The sequence below is a fragment of the Globicephala melas genome, chromosome 20, assembly GCF_963455315.2.
Source record: "Globicephala melas chromosome 20, mGloMel1.2, whole genome shotgun sequence".
Classification (NCBI taxonomy): domain Eukaryota; kingdom Metazoa; phylum Chordata; class Mammalia; order Artiodactyla; family Delphinidae; genus Globicephala; species Globicephala melas.
In genome coordinates, this window is record NC_083333.1 from 40,737,307 (window position 1) to 40,757,557 (window position 20,251).

At 52.2% G+C, this 20,251-nt stretch overlaps 1 protein-coding gene across 1 annotated transcript; it reads left to right on the top strand.

The window, feature by feature from the left end:
* The first annotated feature begins 9,750 nt into the window (after positions 1-9,750).
* On the top strand, positions 9,751-18,928 carry HAP1 (huntingtin associated protein 1). The gene is given in 12 exon segments (XM_060290935.2): positions 9,751-10,222; positions 11,018-11,097; positions 11,488-11,604; positions 11,724-11,863; positions 12,213-12,315; positions 12,394-12,460; positions 13,797-13,937; positions 14,193-14,255; positions 14,258-14,361; positions 14,952-15,067; positions 15,508-15,528; positions 16,499-18,928. Coding segments are annotated over 12 exon segments (1,836 nt in total). The 3' UTR covers positions 16,911-18,928.
* Positions 18,929-20,251: the final 1,323 nt, after the last annotated feature.

Genomic DNA, 20,251 nt, shown 5'->3' on the forward strand with positions numbered 1-20,251 from the left:
ATATGGAAGCAAAGTGTCCATCAACAGATGAATGTATAAAGAAGATGTGATATATACACACACACACGTATATATATATATATATGTATAAAATAAAATATTACTCAGCCATAAAAGAGAACGAAATCTTGCCATTTTCAACAACATGGATGGACCTAGAGGGTATTATGCTAAGTGAAATAAGTCGGACAGAAAGGCAAATACCTATGATTTCACCCATATGTGGAATCTAAAAAAAAAAATAATGAACAAACATAACAAAACAGAAACAAGTTTATAGATAAGAGATACAAACAGGTGGTTGTCAGAGGGGAGGAAACAAAAAGTTGAGGGAGATCAAGAGGTACAAATTTTCAGTTGCAAAATAAATGAGTCATGGGTATGAAATGTACAGTGAGGGATCTAGTCAACAACTATGTAATATCTTTGTATGGTGACAGATGCTGACTAGACTTATCATGGTGAGATATATATATATATTTTGGGGGGGGGGTGCCGCATTGCGGGACTTGCGGGATCTCAGTTCCCCGACGAGGGACTGAACCTGGGCCACGGCAGTGAAAACCTGGAATCCTAACCACTATGCCACCAGGGAACTTCCATGGTGATCATTTTGAAATGCATAGAAATATTGAATCACTGTATCGTGCAACAGGAATTAACACAGTGTCGTAGGTCGATTATACTTTAAAAACAAACACAGAAAAAGAAATCAGATTTGTGGTTAACAGAGATGGGGGGTAGGGGAAGGGGGAAGTAGGGGAAGTCAGTCCAAAGGTACAGACTTCCAGTTACAAGATAAAGAAGTTCCTGGGATGTGATGTCTAACATGATAAATAGAAGTAACACTGTTTTATGCTATCTGTGAAAGTCGTTAAGCGAGTAAAGACTAAGAGTTCTCATCACAAGAAAGAAATTTTTTTTGTTTTTTTAAAAAAGATCAGTGGGGGACTTCCCTAGTGATGCAGTAGTTGAGAATCCGCCTGCCAATGCAGGGGACACAGGTTCGAGCCCTGGTCTGGGAAGATCCCACGTGCCACAGGGCAACTAAGCCCGTGCACCACAACTACTGGGCCTGGGCTCTAGAGCCCACGAGCCACAACTAATGAGCCTGTGTGCTGCAACTACTGAAGCCCGTGCGCCTAGAGCTCGTGCTCCGCAACAAGAGAAGCTACCGCAATGAGAAGCCCGTGCATCTCAACGAAGACCCAACGCATTCAAAAATAATAAAAAAATAAAATAAATAAATGTATTAAAAATAATAAAATAAAATACAGCTGCTATAAAAAAATACAGCTGCTAGAACATTTAAAATCACATGTGTGGCAAAACAAAAACAGATGGACATAGAGAACAGACTTGTGGTTGCCAAGGAGAAGGGGGTGGGGGAGGGATGGATTGGGAGTTTGGGATTAGCAAATGCAGACTATTACATATAGAATGGATAAACAACAAGGTCCTACTGTATAGCACTGTGTTCAATATCCTGTGATAAACCACAGTGGAAAAGAATATGAAAAAAATTACATCTGTGACTTGTGTTTGTGACTCCCATTCTATTCTTATTGGACAGCGTTGCTCCAGAATTCATTCTTTACCCAGGAGCCAAAGTGATCTTCTCATAAATGTAGGTTAGACCATGTTGCTCTCCTGCTGGAAAATCCTCGGGGGTGTCCCATCCCACAAGCATCCAAGCAGGCACGGGTCTCCAGGTCTTTGTACTTGCTTTTCCTCTGCCTGAACAGCTCTTCCCTCATATAGGCAGGGCTCACTTGCTTAATTCACTTTGGTCTGTGCCCAAATGTCACCTCCTCAGGGAAGCCTTCCCAGAACACGCTTTCTGAAACAGTAACATCTGTTCCTCCTCCTCCTTACTTGGCTCTCTTTCTCTCCCACAGTGCTTATCACCATAGGATATTATGCATGGTGTCACTATGTGACATTATAGGTGGTGTTACCGTGTCTACTTCCCTAGAGTGGAAGCTCCCGACGGTAGGGACTTGTCATGTTCATTGCTGTATCCCCAGTTCCTAGAAGAGTACCAGGCTCTTGGAGGGGCTCAATGAAGACTTGTTGAGTGAATGAATGAAAGTGTGAGAAGTTCCAAGGGTTGGGAGAAGTCCTGCATGGCTGGAGCGGGGGGATTTCAGTGGATGGCAGAGGTGCAGGTGGGTGAGATGGGAGCCCCAAACAGGAATGAATGTGCTGCCCAAAAGTTGGACTCTTGTTGGCCTTGATGACAATAAAACTATGTAAGATTGGAATGTTCTGGGCGACAAAGCAGGAGAGATGCTTACAACTGATTTTCAGCCCTCTTTGTAGAGGATAGGGAGTTATCAGGGGTAATGTGTGTCTGTGTGTTACTACTTTAAAAGTAAGATTTTATTTATTTATTTATTTATTGGCTGTGCCGCGCAGCTTGTGGGATATCAGTTCCCTGACCTGGGATTGAACCCCGGCCCTGGCAGTGAAGGCGCCGAGTCCTAACCACTGGACCACAAGGGAATTTCCTAAAAGTAAGATTTTATTAAGACACACCCCCCCAATGTTCATAGCAGCGCTATTTACAATAGCCAAGACATGGAAAGAGCCTAAATGTCCATGGACGGATGAATGGATGAAGAAGATGTGGTCCATACATACAGAAAGGAATACTACTCAGCCATAAAAAAGAATGAAACAATGCCATTTGGAGCAACATGGATGGACCTAGAGATTATCGTACTGAATGAAGTAAGTCAGAAAGAGAAAGACAAATACCATATGATATCACTTATATGTGGAATCTAAAAAAATGATAGAAATGAACTTATTTACAAAACAGAAATAGACTCACAGACATAGAAAACAAATTTATATTTACCAAAGGGGGGAGGGATAAATTAGTTTGGGATTAGCAGATGCAAACTACTATATATGAAATAGATAAACAACAATGTCCTACTGTATAGCACAGGGAACTATATTCACTATCCTGGGATAAACCATGATGGAAAAGAATATGAAGAAGAATATGTATATATATGTATAACTGAATCAATTTTCTGTACACCAGAAACTAACACATCGTATATCAACTATACTTCAATTAAAATGTAAGATTTTATTACGGAAAACAAAAAACACACGGGAGAGAGAGAACAGTATTATGATCCGCCTGTGTTTATCCCATGATGACGACACTAGTTACCAACTCATGGCTGACCTTGTTTCATCTATGTCCCCATCGGCTTCCCCCTCCTGTGTTATTTTGAAGCAAATCCCAGACATTGTTTCATATACAAAAAGTTCGGTATCTATCTTTAAAAAATAAAGGCTCAGGCTTCCCTGGTGGCACAGTGGTTGAGAGTCCGCCTGCCGATTCAGGGGACACGGGTTCGTGCCCCTGTCCAGGAAGATCCCACATGCCGCGGAGCGGCTGGGCCCGTGAGCCATGGCCGCTGAGCCTGCGCGTCCGGAGCCTGTGCTCCGCAACGGGAGAGGCCACAACAGTGAGAGGCCCGCGTACCAAAAAAAAAAAAAGCTCTTTTCAAAAACGTAAGGGGACTTCCCTGGTGGTCCAGTGGGTAAGACTCCGTGCTCCCAATGCAGGGGGTCCGGGTTTGATCCCTGGTTGTGAAACTAGATCCTGCATGCATTCCTGCAACTAAGAAGCCCACATGCCCCAACTAAGAAGTCCACATGCCTCAACTAAATATACTGCATGCCGCAACAAAGATCCCGTGTGCTGCAACTAAGATCTGGCGCGGCCAAAATACATAAATAAATAATAAATCAAACAAAAATGAAAGGACATCAGTAGGTGAATAGATTAATAAACCATGATACATCCAGATGATAAAATATTATTCAGTGCAAAAAAAGAATGAGATATCGAGACATGAAAAGACATGGAAGAACCTTAAATACATATTAGTAAGTGAAAGAAGCCAATCCAAAAAGGCTAGATATTGTGTGATTCCAACTATATGACATTCTGGAAAAGGCCAAACTATGAGATTGTGAAAATATCTATGGTTGCCAGGGTTGAGGTAGAGGGAGGGATGAAAGGTGGAGCCCAGGGGATTTTTTTTAAATTGAAGCATAGTTGATTTATAATGTGTTAATTATTGCTGTACAGCACAGTGATTCAGTTATACATATATGTATACATTCTTTTGTATATTCTTTTCCATTATGGTTTATCACAGGATTTGAATGTAATTCCCTGTGCTATACAGTAGGACCTTGTTAAACAACAAGGTTATCCAAGGTTGTTATCCATTTTATATATGAGTTTGCGCCATCTAATCCCAAACTCCTAGTCCATCCCTCCCGCATCCTTCCTCCCCCTTGTCCGCCACAAATCTGTTCTCTACGTCTGTGAGCCTACTTCTGTTTCGTAAATAAGTTCATGTGTGTCATATTTTAGATTCCACATATAAGTGATATCATATGGTATTTGTCTTTTTCTTTCTGACTTACTTCACTTAGTATGATAATCTCTGAGCCTATCCATGTTGCAGAGGATTCTTAGGGCAATGAAAATGTTCTGTATGATACCATAATGATGGCTACATGTCATACATTTGTCCAGATCCATAGAATGTAAAACACCAAGAGTGACCCCTAATGTAAACTATGGACTTTGGGTGATGATGATGTGTCAGTTTAGGCTCATCAGTTGTAACAAATGTCCCACTCTGGGGGGAGATGCTGATAATGAGGAAAGCTATGCGTGTGTTGTGGGAGGGGGTATATAGGGAACTCTTTGTACTTTCTAAGCTCAATTTTGCTGTGAACCTAAAACTGCTCTAAAATATAAACTTTATTTTTTTTGAAAGATAAAATATGGAGTGATGGATATGTTCATTGTCTTGATTGTGAGGATGGCTTCATGAGTATTATAAGTCTATCAAAACTTACCCTGTTTAAGTATGTTCCACTTTAAGTATGTTCAGTTAGAATTGTCAATTATACCTCAATAAGTCTGGTTACAAAAAAAGGAATGAAGTATTGATATATTCTACACCTTAAATGAACCTTAAAAACACGATGCTAAGTGAAAGAAGCCAGACACAGAGGCCACATATTATATGATTCCATTAATACGAAGTGTCCGGAATAGGCAATCCATAGAGAGAGAAAGTAGATTAGTGGTCGCTGGGGCTTGTGGGGGAGGGGAATGGGGAATGACTACCAATAGGTATGGGGTTTCATTCTGGTTTGATGAAAATGTTCTGAAATTAGGTAGTGGTGTTGGTTGTACAATTCTGTGAATATACTAAAACCAGAGATTAAACATTTTTTCTTTTTTTTGTTTTATCTTTTAAAATTATTTATTTTTAATTTATTTTTATTTATTTATTTAAAAATTTTATTTATTTACTTTGGCTGTGTTGGGTCTTCGTTGTTGCGTGCGGGCTTTCTCTAGTTGTGTCGAGCGGGGGCCGCTCTTCGGTCTGGTGTGCAGGCTTCTCACTGCGGTGGCTTCTCTTATTGCGGAGCACGGGCTCCAGGCGTGCAGGCTTCAGTAGTTGTGGCTCGTGAGCTCTAGAGCGCAGGTTCAGTAGTTGTGGCGCACAGGCCTAGTTGCTCCGCGGCATGTGGTATCTTCCCGGACCAGGGCTTGAACCTGTGTCCCCTGCACTGGCAGCAGATTCTTAACCACTGTGCCACCAGGAAAGTCCAGATTGGACACTTTTTTTTTTTTTTTTTGCCATACACGGGCCTCACTGTTGTGGCCTCTCCCGTTGCGGAGCACAGGCTCCGGACGCGCAGGCTCAGCGGCCATGGCTCACGGGCCCAGCCGCTCCGCGGCATGTGGGATCTTCCCGGACTGGGGCCCGAACCCGTGTCCCCTGCATCGGCAGGCGGACTCTCAACCATTGCGCCACCAGGGAAGCCCCTGGACACTTTTAAATGGTGAATTTTATGGCACGTGAGTTATATCTCAAAAAAGCTTTTATTTTTTTTTAAAAAGAGTGATAGGGTTGTTATAGACTGTTTTGTCCTCCACCTCCCTCTGCAATTCGTAGGCTGAAACTTCAGCCCCAATGTGATAGTATTAAGAGGAGGAGGCTTTGAGGAAGTGATTATGCCATGAGGGTGGAGCCCTCCTGAATGGGAACTGCAGCCTTATAAAAGAGACCCCAGAGAGCTCCCTTACCAGGTGAGGACACAGTGAGAAGGGAAGAGCGCTGTCTATGAACAAGAAATTGGACCTCTCACCAGACACGGAACATGCCGGCATCTGGATCTTGGACTTCCAGCCTCCAGAACTCTGAGGAGTAAATTTCTGTTGTTTGTAAGCCATCCAGTCTATGGTATTTTGTTAGAGCAATCTGAACAGACTAAGACACCCCCTGCTGGCTGTCTATTCTCAGCCAAACAGCCAGCGCCTTCCTGTTAAAGCTTAAGCCAGGTGACATCACTCCTCTGATGTAAAGTCCTCCACTGACTCAACTTAGGTCTAGCCCATCGGGCCCTGCTGTTACCTCTCCACCTCCCTCATCTATAGTCCCTTTTGTTCATGTCATTTTAGCAACTGTGGCTCCTTCTCTGGCCTCGAGTCTTTGCATTTGCTGTTGCTGCTTCGAACCCTCTGTTGGTGAATATTCTCCCCAGCTCCCTCCCTCCTTCAGCTTTGGACTTAAGTGACTCTTCAGTGAGAGCTTCCCTGACCACCCAAATATTTAAACTTGCAACCCACAGCCCACCCACCCCTCCCAGGTCCTCCTCCTGCTTTCTTTTCTTCTCCCAGCACTTTTCACATCATTTATGCTATGTGCTCTACTTCTTTGTTTATTATTTGTAGCTCTGCATTGCATGTGGGCCCTAGGAGGGCAAAGATCTTTGTTTTGTCTCACTGATGTGTCCCCAACACCTGTCACAATGCCTGGCACCAGGTGCTTGATAAATGTTTGTTGAATTCACACCTATGTTCATAGCAGCACTATTCACAATAGCCAAGACATGGAAACAACCTAAATGTCCATCAACAGATGAATGGATAAAGAAGACGTGGTACATATATACAGTGGACTATTACTCGGCCATAAAAAAGAACAAAATAATGCCATTTGCAGCAACATGGATGCGACTAGAGATTATCATACTAAGTGAAGTAAGTCAGAAAGAGAAAGACAAATACCATATGATATCACTTATATGTGGAATCTAAAATATGGCACAAATTAATCTATCCACAAAACAGAAACAGACTCACAGACAGAGAACAGACTTGTGGTTGCCAAGGGGGAGGGGGAATGGGGGAGGGATGGAGTGGGAGTTTGGGGTTAGTAGATGCAAACTATTTCATATAGAATGGATAAACAGCAAGGTCCCACTGTATAGCACAGGGAACTACATCCAATATCTTGGGATAAATCATAATGGAAAAGAATGTAAAAAAGAATGTATATATGTGTATAACTGAGTTACTTTGCTGTGCAGCAGAAATTAACACATTGTCAATCAACTATACTTTAATAATAAATAAATAAATAAATATTTGTTGAATGAATAAGGAGTAGAAGGTAAGTTAGGGGGACGAGAAGAGCTGAGATGAAAGAAGAAATGAAGCCAACAAATATTAAGGTTGTTAAGGATTATGACCATAAAAAATGGCCGTGGAGCTTAGATGCCCCACCTTTTTATCCAAAGCCTCTGGCCTGAGCCACCTTTAACAACTTGGCAGAAGTGCCCTGGAGTCTGGATGGGAGGAGAGGAGAGGAAGAGGGAGCAGGGGCCAGGTGGGCAAGGGTTGGGAGGGGTCTGGTTCCACAGGGGAACCACTTCTTACTTCCCAGCCAATGAGGGGGCTGCATTTGAGCCACTGTTTCAGAAACAAGGTAACTAGTGCAGACTGCTCCTTTGATCAACTGGCAGATGAATCCCCATGTGGGTATGCAGGATGTGGGGAAGGGGAGGTGAACTGGCTCCAGGGTTCACTCACCAATCAGGAATAAGAAACACAGGCTTCTGGGGAGAGAGGCTGCCACTGGAGGGGGGTGGGTATGAATGGGCTGTGAAGGTGGAGGTGTGGGTTGAGATGCAAAATACTACGCAGTTAATGATTTCTCCTCTGCCACGGCCCAGACTACCCTGTCAGTAGCACTTTCCATTTTTCTCAGTCATAGCTCCGTTTGTTTCTTTCAGAGAACTCCCCACACTCTGTAACTACCTTACTTGTTCTCTTGTTTATCTGCCTCCCCTTCTAGACTCTAAACTCCAGGAGAGCAGGGATCTAGTTTCCCTTGTTCCCTGGTCTAGCCTGAGAGTCTAGCACGGTGCCTAGTATATATAGTAGGTGCTCAAGAAATATTTGTCAAAGGAATGAATGAACCCAGACAGAAGGAAATACTCTAATCACACTGCTTCTCCACTGGACGGCTGGGGATGGGGCACTCTGATCCTCCTTCCTGGGTTGTGCCTCTTGTTCCAGGTTGTGTCATGGACACCTGGCCCCCAAAGCACGCTGTCAGCACGAAGAGCCTCTGTCCCAGGGGCACACTTGGGCACAGCCTCTGTCCTGGGCTCCGGCTTTGAGTGGTGGCGGTAGGAAAAGGGCTCCTGGAATTCCTTAGCTAGGATAGGGGTATGAGTGAGAGAGATGGGTTAGAGATGGAGTCATGTGGATGGGGGTCGGGTGGGTGGGAGGAGAGACTCACAACAATCTAGAAGAGAGAATGAGGCCTCAAGAGCAGAAGGGCTGAAAAGGAGGTGGCACATGTGAGAACTATTTAGGAGGTAAATTAAGCAGGATTTGGTGATTGACGGTATTGAAGAGAAGGGAATTGGGGCACCAAGAATAATCCCAAGGCTTTAAAAGAATCAGTGCCGCAGCCATTTCTTTTTGGCCTGTAGGTTCCTCCGGTCCAAAGGCACAGAAATGGCCACTGGACTCCTCTGCCGCTCCACAGTTCATTCAGGACTTACGGCGACCCTCACAGGTATCCCGTCACGTGCTGCGCTCTGAGGAACACGCTCCCTGTGTTGAAGGGGCGCACGTCTGGTCTCGGAGACAGACACAGTGTGACCACTGCGGCCATCGCATAAAGGATGCTCTGGGGCCGAGAAGGACGGGGTCGGATGAGTCTTTACGCGGAGACATCTAAGTGGGGTCTCCCGGAAGAACAGGTGTTTGCTACCGTGGTATGAGGTGGGCAAAGTGAATAAGGGCGGAGGTAAAGCACTAGGAAAGGCAATAAAACGACTTAAGAAATAAGAAAGAGGTCTGTCAAGCGGCTGGAACACCGTGGGTGTGAGCGCCGGGATCATGATGTCCCAGACTGGGCAGCGCGTGGAGGCCGTACTGGAGTTTGGATTTATCTCCCAGCCCACGCGGGAGAGACACAATACGGCCCCAACTTACAGGTCAGATCCAGGGAAGGCAGCCGAAAAGCCTCTGGCTGGAGCGGAGCGAGGGGGTTCCCCCAGTTAGGGACTTCCAAGTCCGGGTAACCGAAACCCCGGGAAGCGGCGGCTTTGGGCAAAACCATTCTCCGGAGGTGGAGAGGGGAGAGAAGGCCAGCACTCGGAGCTCAAGTCCGCTGAACCAGCTGGAACTCCACTCGCCTCTTCTCCTCGCTCTTCTCTTACTTTTGCGCTCTGTTTCGCCTCATTGGCTCGCCTCCTGAGCGCCCGCCAGTGCCGGGCACCACCAGTCGCTCCTCGGCCGCCCCCTCCCGCGCGTGGTACGGCCCGGCTGGCGCGCATCCAGGCACAGGTTATAAAGGCCCTGCTGCGGCAGCCGACTGCGGACTCAACATGCGCCGGCAAGAGTTGGGGCAGGGTTCAGCCGGCGACTGGCCGGGACCCGGCGATCCGGCAGCAGTCACCCCATCTCCTCTGCCCGCAGGCAATCCCGCTCCAGAGCCCTCCGGCGAGCCTGAGCCCGCCCCTGTGCAGGTACCGGCGGCAGGACAGGCAGCAGGATCCGGATCCGCAACCGTCTCGGGACCCTCAGCGGGAGCTCGCCCGGCCTCCAAGGCTGGATCGGAGGCAGGAGTCCAGCGCGCGTCCGCATTCTCGGCAGTCCAGGGGAATGCCCAGTCCGTGCCCGACAACTCGGACGCGCCGCGGACTCGCTTCATATTCCAAGGTCCATTTGGCCCCCGCGCCGCTGGCTTGGGGACTGGAAAGGCAGCGGGCATCTGGAAGACGCCGGCTGCCTACATCGGCCGGCGGCCTGGGGTGTCGGGCCCCGAGCGCGCCTCCTTTATTCGGGAGCTGGAGGAAAGTAAACTGGGTCCCCGGACCCCCGGAGCAGGTGGGACTAGGGCAGCAGCAGGGAGGAGTGGGCCCCGTCGGGTCCGGGCGCCCGGTACCCTCTGGCCCTCAGTCCCACCCCTCCGCCCACCCTTGCGAAGTCATGGTCTGCGGCGCCTCTCCGGTCCCCTTTTCCCCACCTCCTTCTCCCCTTCTCTCGTTCCCTATTTCCGTCGGTGGGTAAGATCCCCGGTGCTCGCGCTCCCCTGCCCCCCTCTTCACGCCTGTTGCTGCAGCAGATCTGCGCACTCTCAGTGCCCCCCTCCCGAGGCTACCGCAGTGCCAGGAGAGGGCCGGGGGGCTGCGGGAGGGCTCTGACCGGTGCGCTCTGAGCCTGCGCTGGCCCGCCGCGCCAGCGACGGGGAGGTGGGTGGGCAGAGAGGAGGTTTTGCCAACCTCCTGGCTGCTGGGGTCAAGATCGGGCTTCCCCCCCTACCCCCAAACAATCTTGGGGGTGGGCGGAGCCTCAGACAGAGGCTGCCTCTCCTCTTCCCTCCGAGCTGTAGGACTGGGATCTCCTTACCCCTCCCAGGCCCCTCCAGAAAAAACAAACAATCAATCGATCAAACAAACAGGAGTCCAGCTGGCCCTGGGAGCAGGGAAGGGAGTGCTGATTACTGGGGGTATGGAGAGGATATTGGGGGCAGAAAGGGAACTCAGTCTTCTCCCTTGTTGCTGATCCTTGCTGTTGAGGGCAGGAAACAGTAAGGTGGCAGGTAGCATGGGCCCCCTTTTCCCTGATGTGGCTTCCCGCTTTCTCTTGCAGCGCTGTGTCCTGACCTACACCCACCAGTCAAGAAAATCACCCAAGAAGATGTCAAAGTGATGTTGAGTTTGCTAGAGGAGGTGTGTGCTGCCTTCCCCGCCCGGGACAGCCCCAGCTTTAGCCAGGCTCCCGTTTTAATTATGTCTGTAGGGGTAGGAGTGTTCCTGCCTGGCTACCTCTCTGGGGGCCAAGCTGGAGGTCCCTCTTACGGAAGACAGGTAGATGTGGGATGTCCAGGCTGCGAGAGCTCTTAGCACCTTCCGGTCTGATCTCTTTTTCCATAGGGGGAAACTGAGTCAGGTCCCACAGTGGGTTCATGGCAGGCTCTTGTCTAGTACCTCGGAGAACTAGGGGATGGAGAGGGTCTCCAGCAGTGGCCTAGCTTTCCTCTGGACGCTAGCTCCTCCCATCTGTCTGGGAGATCCCAGAAACCAGGAACATATTCCCCATGGATGGGGGTCCCTCTGCAGAGAGAGCGGGACTTGAACACGGCAGCTCGCATTGGCCAGTCCCTGGTGAAACAGAACAGTGTTCTGCCGGAGGAGAACAGCAAGCTGGAAGCCATGCTGGGCTCGGCCAGGGAGGAGGTACCTGGGTGGGGAGGGCAGCGGGAGGCGTATCTCAGGCCGGCCTCCATCCCACTGTGCTGGGCTGTGTGCCTGCCCCTGCCCATACCCCGCCCCAGGGCTTCTCTTCCTCCTGCCAGATTTTACATCTCAGACACCAGGTGAGCCTGCGGGATGACCTCCTTCAGCTTTACTCAGACTCTGATGATGAAGAGGAGGAGGACGAGGAGGATGAAGAAGAAGAGCGGGGGCATGGTCATCCCTACGAAGCCTCAGATCCGTCAGTGTCCTGCCTTTTTTTTTTTTTAATTTTTCGCTGCGCCACGCGGCTTTCGAGATCTCAGTTCCCCAACCAGGGATTGAACCTGGACCACGGCAGTGAAAGTGCCAATCCTAACCACTGGACCACCAGGGAACTCCCCGCAAGTGTCCTGCCTTTGCACCTGGGCGGCCCCTTCTCCGAGCCTCAGTTTCCTTGTTCGCAAACAGGGACACCATGTACCTGCCACTGGGGTTGCTGGAGCTAACTGAGACCACCGCAGTCAGCCTGGGGTGGGGGAGCCCTGGGTGGGCTGGGAACTGGGTCCCCCGAGCCCCTGCACCCCGACTCCCATCACTCCCTCCCCTAGGACTCCTCTGACAGAGTCAGAGGCACACCACTGCCCGCAGCTGGAGGCCCTGCAGGAGCGGCTGCGGCTGCTGGAGGAGGAGAACGAGCAGCTGCGAGAGGAGGTGAGGACGGGGGAGGAGGGCGTGCCCGTGGGCAGGGGGTGTTGACGCCCCTGCCCCTTCCTCTCTCCCGCTCTCCAGGTCTCTCAACTCGATGACCTTGAGGAGGAAGGACAGATGTTCATCCTGGGTTGTGTGGAGCAGTTTTGTACGTGAACTTGTAACTGGGGGTAGGCGGCGCTGTCCAGAGGAGCAGAGACAAGAACCTGGGATTTGGAGTTTGGAGACTTGAGTTCATGTCGCAGCTCTGACACCTAGCTGTGTTACCTTGGACAAGTTCCTTAACCTCTCTGAAACTTCATCTTTAGAATGGGGGTTCATAAACTTGGCCCTGCTGACCTCTCCAGGGGTTACAGCTGAGGAAGTGCTTTGTGCAAACTGTAAAGAGCTGTGTGGATGCTATGGGGCTCCTCTAAGCTTGTCTCCTTTTGTTATTTGAGAAGGGGGAGGGAGGGGGCTGGGAGCGAGGAATGGAGGGAGCCATGAACCGCCAGAGACCAGGGCCCCCCTCCCTCCTCAGGCACTGCATTATCAGGCAGAGGCTGTGCCTGGCACTGTGTGGTCCTGAAGATGAGTGAGGCACAGCGTTTGTCCCTGAGGAGCTCAGGCCTAGCTGGGGAGATGCATACTCAAGGTGGCAACAGATGAACTCGTGCTGTTCCGCTCACCCCAAATCTGGCCTTCCTTCCCCCTGGGTTCCCTGAATGGCCCCCCCCACCCCGGTCCCAGGCCCCCGGAGTAGGAGCCAGTCCCCACATTCTGTTGCTTCTACAACAGGAAAGGCTAGGAAAGGCTCACGTCTCTTTCCTTTTCCCACCCCAGCTGCCTCTAGCCCAGGCCAACTCTTAACTGGTCTCTCTGCCTCCACTCCTACCCTTCCAGGCCCTTCTGCACACAGCGCAAAGGAGTTTTCTAAAACCAAATCTATGTCACTCCCCTGCCTAAAACACCCAAGTAACTCCCCATTGGCCAAAGGATAAACCCCACCCTCCCTACCCCAGCCCTAGTGATCTGGGCCCTGCCCACAGCCCCAGCCATTCCCTCCTGGCGTCCTCTGGGCCTCTCCACACCCTGCCTGGGCCCTGTCTTCCCTTCTGCTGGGCGAGCCCCATTTCCCCGGGGAGGTCCTAGCATCTCAGACCTTGCCAGGCTGGCCTGGGTGCGGCAGCTGTGACCCCGATGCACCCTTTACGCTTGCCGCATCCTAGTCCATAACGTGCACTATTGCGATTTCTTTTTCCCTCAGTCTCCACACTAGTCTTGAGCTCAGTGTGGGCTGGGGCCAGGTCTTGCTGACTGCTTGTCCAACACCCTGCTCTGTGTCAGTCAGTAAATGTTTATTGAAAAGAAGACCCGAGTGAGGGATGCTAAGCCCTGTGGAACCTCGGGTACTTGGCGCGAGCTGAGGGGTGCAGGTGGACGGAGGCATCTGGGAGACTGAGGACCCAGGGAACCAGAACTGACCTCTCCTCACTCCTCCCCAGCGGAGGCCAGCCAGCAGATGGCCGAGCTGTCGGAGGTGCTGGCGCTCAGGATGCAGAACTCTGAACAGCAGCAGAGGGAGGCTGCCCAGCTGCGGGCCCAGGTCATGAAGCTGCAGCAGTGCTGCCAGACGGTGCGTCGGGGTGTGTGCGGGGCTCCTTGCTCCTGTCGTGGCCCCATGGGACCCACACCCCATGGAGCTCAGAGGCCCAAGGCCCCTCTCTGTGTCAGAGTCAGTGTTGGAGGAGACATCAGAGAGCGCCTCATCCTGTCCACTCGTCCCAAGTTGGGGACCGAGCCCAAAGAGAGACACAGGGTGTTCCAGGAAACAGGCCACGTGACTGCCCACGTTCTTTGGCCTTATTCCACGTGACTTCTTTTTGGAAGAGCTGCCAGAGACTCACTGATGAGCCTGGGAAGACTTGCCAGAGCAGGGTGTGCGCGGGAGCGGGGAGGTCTGGGGTGAACTTCACTGGTCTTGGGTCCTTCCAGTATGGGGCTGAGGCTGAGAAGTTGCAGCTGCAGCTGGCTTCGGAGAAAGAAATCCAGACGCAGCTCCAGGATGAGGTGAGGCTACCCTGGGCTCCTGGGGGACCTGGGACCCTTGGGCAGCTGCCTGACTCTCCTGAGAGGACAAGCTCCTTGCAGCAGGGACAGGGTCTGTCCTTTCCATACCCTCAGCCTCTGGCACAGGGCCTGGCAGGTGGCAGTTCATTTGGGGTCTGAGTGGAGCGGAGTCCGGGGATCACCCTGCATATCATTATGGGGGTCTAGAGTCTGGGCCTCTTGCCTCTTTGCCCAGGCTTCCCCGCTCCCTGGGGAGAGAGTGGGCAAGGCGTCTGGGCTGGGTGTGCCTGCGTCCCAGCAGAGCCTGTGGGCGGGTTCCCAGCTGCAGGACCTACGGGAGAAGTACTCTGAGCGTGGGAGCATGCTGACTGAGGCCCAGGAGGAGGTGAAGACCCTCCGCCAGCAAGCCCCGGCGTCCACTGGCTCTGTCACCCACTACACGGACACTGTACCTCTGGTGAGGCCCCCTGGCTGCCTGCCTTTTTACCTCTGTGCGATCTGTGTCTATCCGCGGTCCTTTCCTGTGCCTGGGGGTATGGGTGGGGGGTTCTGTGGGGATCTTCTGGTGATGTGCCCCCTCTCCACCGTAGGAAGCACTTCCTGATTTCCAGGAGACCCTGGCTGAGGAGCTCAGAACGTCTATAAGGAGGATTATCTCAGACCCTGTGTATTTTATGGAAAGGTGCACTCTGGGCCCCAGACCTTTGCCTGCCCTGCACTCACTCTCGCCTACCTGGTAGGCAGCAGCCTTTCTGGTAGTGGGAGGGGGTTCACCTCACACCCGGCTCTGACCTCCCTCCCCCGCTCCTCCCCCCCCGGCTGCCCCTCCTCCTGCCTCATTGGTCCTTGGCCCCTTCCACTCAAAACCTTTCCTCTGTGCACACGTTCTGGGTGTATCATTTCTCCCTGGGATTTTTCTGCATGATGGGGTCCCAGGGATTTCACACTTTCAGCTTCCCGTTGCCTCGGGACAGTGAAGGCCCTTTTCTATGTTGAAGGTGACTCCAGAGGAGACCTCAGATCTGGGGTACGCCGACCAGGGGCTCCCCCTTCACCTGCCCTCACCTTTTTTAAAAAAATATTATTATGTTTTTGGCTGCGTTGGGTCTTCGTTGCTGTACGCGGGCTTTCTCTAGTTGCGGCGAGCGGGGACTGCTCTTCATTGCAGTGCGTGGGCTTCTCGTTGCGGTGGCTTCTCTTGTTGAGGAGCACGGGCTCTAGGTGCGTGGGCTTCAGTAGTTGTGGTGCACGGGCTCAGTAGTTGTGGCTCGCGGGCTCTAGAGTGCAGGCTCAGTAGTTGTGGCACATGGGCTTAGTTGCTCTGTGGCATGTGGGATCTTAGTTCCCCGACCAGGGCTTGAACCCACGTCCCGTGAATTGGCAAGCGGATTCTTAAACTCCGCGCCACCAGGGAAGTCCCCACCTGCCCTCACCTTTCAGCAGCCAGACAACCCCCTGCAGCTGGTTCTGTGGCCCTACAACCCTGGAGAAGCCCCTGCTCTCGGGCTGGCTGGGCTAAGAGTTGTTCTGGGAAGGAGCTGCCCGCTTTGTCTTCAAATTTTGCCCCATGGGTGGCCATCTGATTTGAGGCTTCTCCAAGTGGGAGCTGAAGCCTTCCCTTCACCTGACCAGGGACTGAGAGGCGAATGGGCACTGGCCTAGGAGCTGGAAACAACTGGGACTGAGTCCCAGCTTGATCCCTTTACTGGCTGTGTGTCCTTGGGCAAGTCACTTGACCTGTCTGGGCCTTACTAAAATGGATTTGTTCCCATGGCAACTAGATGTGGGATGGGTTGTGAATGTTAAATAATGAAGGAGGGGGGCAGAGGGGATGTTATTCCTGCTGGTCTGTTCCGTGCAGCAGGGTGTGGTTACTGGGGGAAGGCGGGGCCTAGGCAGTGTTGGTGACCATTCTTCTTTCTACCAGGGTCATGGGCTGGGTGTTTGAAGCCTTGAGGCTGGTACCCAGCTGCCCTCTCCCCTGGCTGGGACAGAACTGGGGAGTAACCATCAGGGTCTGTGTGCAGGCCGGGGCAGAGAGCAGGAGCCCCAGTGGCTGGAGGTGCCCTGGGGCAGTGAAGAGGGGTGGCTCTGGCTTTGGGGGGTTAGGGAAGGACTCTCCTGTCTCCCTGCCCAGCTGTGAGCTGCACTACAGTGAAGATCGAGAGCGGGAGCAGGGGCTCGAGGCAGAGGAGGGGCTGATGTCAGCTGAGGATTTCGCGCCTGCGGAGGAGCTGGGGGCCACAGGAGAGGCGCTGCCAGCTGACGAGGGGGTGACGGAAGAGGCAGAGCTGGTGTCTGAGGAGGCTGAGGCCTGGGAAGAGGCGGAGCCCGAGCTGGATGAGGCAACGCGGATGAACGTGGTCACGTCAGCCCTGGATGCCAGCGGCTTGGGCCCCTCGTGCCTGGACATGAAGTATGTCCTCCAGCAACTGGCCAACTGGCAGGACGCCCATTACAGGCAGCAGCTGCGGCAGAAGATGCTCCAGAAAGGTGAGTGCTCCTGTGGGGGCCTCCCTTTGGCCAGCCGGACAAGCTGCAGATCGTGAAGCCGATGAAAGGTGAGGGTAGGTGAGCCCCCCAGACGCTCACTTACCCCAGCCCGGCCCCACCCAGCGTGCTGATTTGCATGGACTTTGCATATCATTTACATAGGCACCTCAGGTCCCCCTCAGTGGGAACTGTGGCCCCAATGCTTATTTACGTGGAGTGTGCATAGGATTCCAGATCTTCACCCTTTTTGCTCCTGGGGCTGGGCTGGGGGTCAGGGCGCGGACTGTAGCCCCTCACTGCGTCTCAGCTGCCTGTCTCGGCCCGCCCCCTTCCCGCGTCCCCCCCACCCCCACCTCCCCCATCCCCAAGGCTCCTCAACCCTGCAGCAGGGGCAGCAGCCAAAACAAACATGGGGGGCGGGGTCGTGGAGCAGCAGCTGTGGGGGCCGACCCAGGACTTTCGGAGGCTGGAGGAGGAAGGGGCCAATCACCCTCCCAGGGCCTGGAAGGACATTCCCAGGCCATTAGGACAAAAGCCTCTGCCAGCAAGGGCCACAGTCGGACCAGTCCCCTGGGTGAGTCTGAAGGTGGGCTAGGGGCTCCTACAGGGTGATGGGGGGCGGTTAAGGTCTCCTCTCCCCAGCTGGAAGCCCCAAAGGTTGGGGAGTAACACCTGCTGAGTACAGGCCTTGTGCTAGGCTGTGAGAGCCCTGCCTTGAGGAGTACATGGAGATATCAAAGATGATTTAGTGATGCGAATTATCTTCTCTAATCCTCACACCCCTGTAGGTACGTATTATCCCCGTTTGGAGAGGAAACGGAGGTTCAGAGAGCAAAATAATTTGTTCAAGGCCACTGAACCCGTTTTCGTCACTGCTATGCCATAACGACTTCCCTGACCCATCCCTCCCCTCTAACCCTGTCCTGGTGCCTTCTTGGCCTCCTGGGTGAGCTGTGATGTTTATAACCTGTTGGCAGCCTCACCATTATATCTGATCTGCCCTGACTCTGATGGCCGTTTGGTCACTGCTGGGTGGCCTCATCAGGGTCTCCATGTAAGGTTGTGCAGGTTGTAAACTGAATGGTGACCTCTATGGCTAGACAACCTGCATAACTCAATGGTGGCTGTCTCTTTCTGATACAGCTGACGAGGCGTAGCCCCTGCCTACTGCCCAGGCCAGACCTGTGGTCCTCAGGCCCCCAGTTCACGTCCACCCACTTCTTTTCCAGGCTTTGCTGTTTCCCAGCAGCCTGCTGAGGCCCCATAGACAGCCTGAGGCCCCTCCTTCCGCTGCCTGGCCAAGCCCCACCCTCCCCAGACCTCCCTTCCCTTGCTCAGAAACCGGACCCCCGATCTGTCACCAGCCCACCCGCTGTCCTGATGAACCTGGGCTGGAACTTGAGGGCCCAAGCCTTGACCCTCTTCTGGGACAGGCTGAAGGAACCCCGGCCCTCGTTCTGCAGCTGGTGCAAAAGCTGTGGCTGCTGCGCCTGGATCACTTGGTGGCCCCAGGGGCGTAAGAAGCTCAGGGGGCGTAAGAAGCCCAGGGGGAGGCCCACCAGCTACCAGACTCGGCTCTGAGCTGGGGCAGGGCTCAGGCCCGGGGTGTAGGAAGTTGTTTTGAGCACCTTGGTCACTACATGCCCCTCACCCCTTGACCCCCAATCAAAGGTGGCTTCCCAGTCCTTGGTGACTTTTAGGGACCTGGTCGTCTTTCCCGGTTCTTAGCTCTTTCTTCTCAGTCCCTAATTGCTGTGTGTAACCAGAAGCATCTGTCTGTGTGGGCGAGGACTCCCTCTGCCCGGGATGGGGGTGCAGGGCTCCCTCCCCTCCCCTGCCCTCCCCACCTCCCCACCTGTGGCCTGTGAGTGTCCAGGCTCCCTCCCAAGGCCCTGTCACTCCCCACCACATCCTCTCCTCAGTGCCCCTTGTTTCCTTGTTCTAGATGTTTCGCCCTTTCCCACCCTTTACTCATAAACACCTAGAGTCGGGGGCTCAGGCCCCCGTCGGTATCTGCCCACCTCCCCACAGTGCTTCTCATGCTTCTGTTGCTTGTCAGACCGTGTACGTGCCGGTGAAGGAAATAAAGGACCTGTGCGCTACCTGGCCCAGCCTCTGCTGTCTTTCTCAGGGAGTGCACGTGTGTGTGTGTGTGTGTGTGTGTGTGTGTGTGCGTGTGCATGTGCACTTTGGTGCGGCAAAGCTGTGGCGAGAGGATGGGCTCCAGTAGTGAATTACGTGCCAGGGGCTTTGATTAAACACATAATCATTTCAACAACCCCTGGAGGGTTGGTGGGTGATCTGATAAATGGTCGTCAGGTGATGAAACTGACACCTAGGCAGGTGAAGTGACCCTCCCAAGAATGGAACAGCTGGTTGTGGAGCTGGGATTTGAACCCAAGCCCTCAGGCCTCCAGAGCCCATGCTTGGGCAGGCCCCCTTCCCCGATCCTTTCTGTTCCTGGGATCCTGACTCAGTGCCTAGCTGCAAAGGGTAAAGCAGGAATGAAGTCACCACTGTCTTAGGCAGAGGTCCCCCAGAACAACATGTGAAAACACGTCGTTTGTTCCGTTAAATGAGGCTGTTGGACTGACTCTTGCCAAGGCAGGATTCTCAAACATGCAGGCAGAGAGGGACAGAAAACAGTATGAGATCAGAGGGTCCCAGAACTTTTGTTATGAGTCTGGCTTGATATGTTCAATTTCCAGTTTAGAGTTTATCATTTTGGAAAATAAGAGCTCAATTCTCAGAGCGGTTTAGTCACCTTCTAATTAATTCTTGGTGTTTCCAGAGCATTGATAATAAAGATTTCAATCATGAAAAAAAAAAAAAACCAAGTAGTTTATTTAGAAGATGATCCCAGGAAGCCCTGCTGGTGGGGGAGTGGGGAATTGAGAACAGAAGGAAGCTAACGAAAGGGAGTTTTAGGCAACAGAGGCTCAGTTCTACCGGGGAAACCTGGGAGGGAGTGTAGCCCGTTGCAACTCAAAGTGTGGTCTGTGGACCAGCATCATTAACATCTCCTGGGAGTTTATCAGAAATGCAGAGTCTCAGGTCTCACCCAACACCTATATTGTCGGAATCTGCATGTTGACAAGGTCCCCAAGACCTTGACCTTCAATGCATATTGAAGTCGGAGATGCACCAGTCTAGAACCCATTTCAGTTACCCCATCCAAGGGGCGAGGAAGCTGGGGCAGGCATCCTCCAAGTTTTGTTTGTCATTGGCTGAGGTCTGCTCCGGGGGTTATTAACTCACTGGTGCTCTGGCCTCTCCACACATACGCTGGGGAAAAGCCCCCTGGCAGAGACTAACTGTGCTTGTCATGGACCGTGGTCAGCGTGTGCTAGAATGGTGAGTGCCGAGGAGGCGGGCAGGTCACTGACAGTCTGCTACA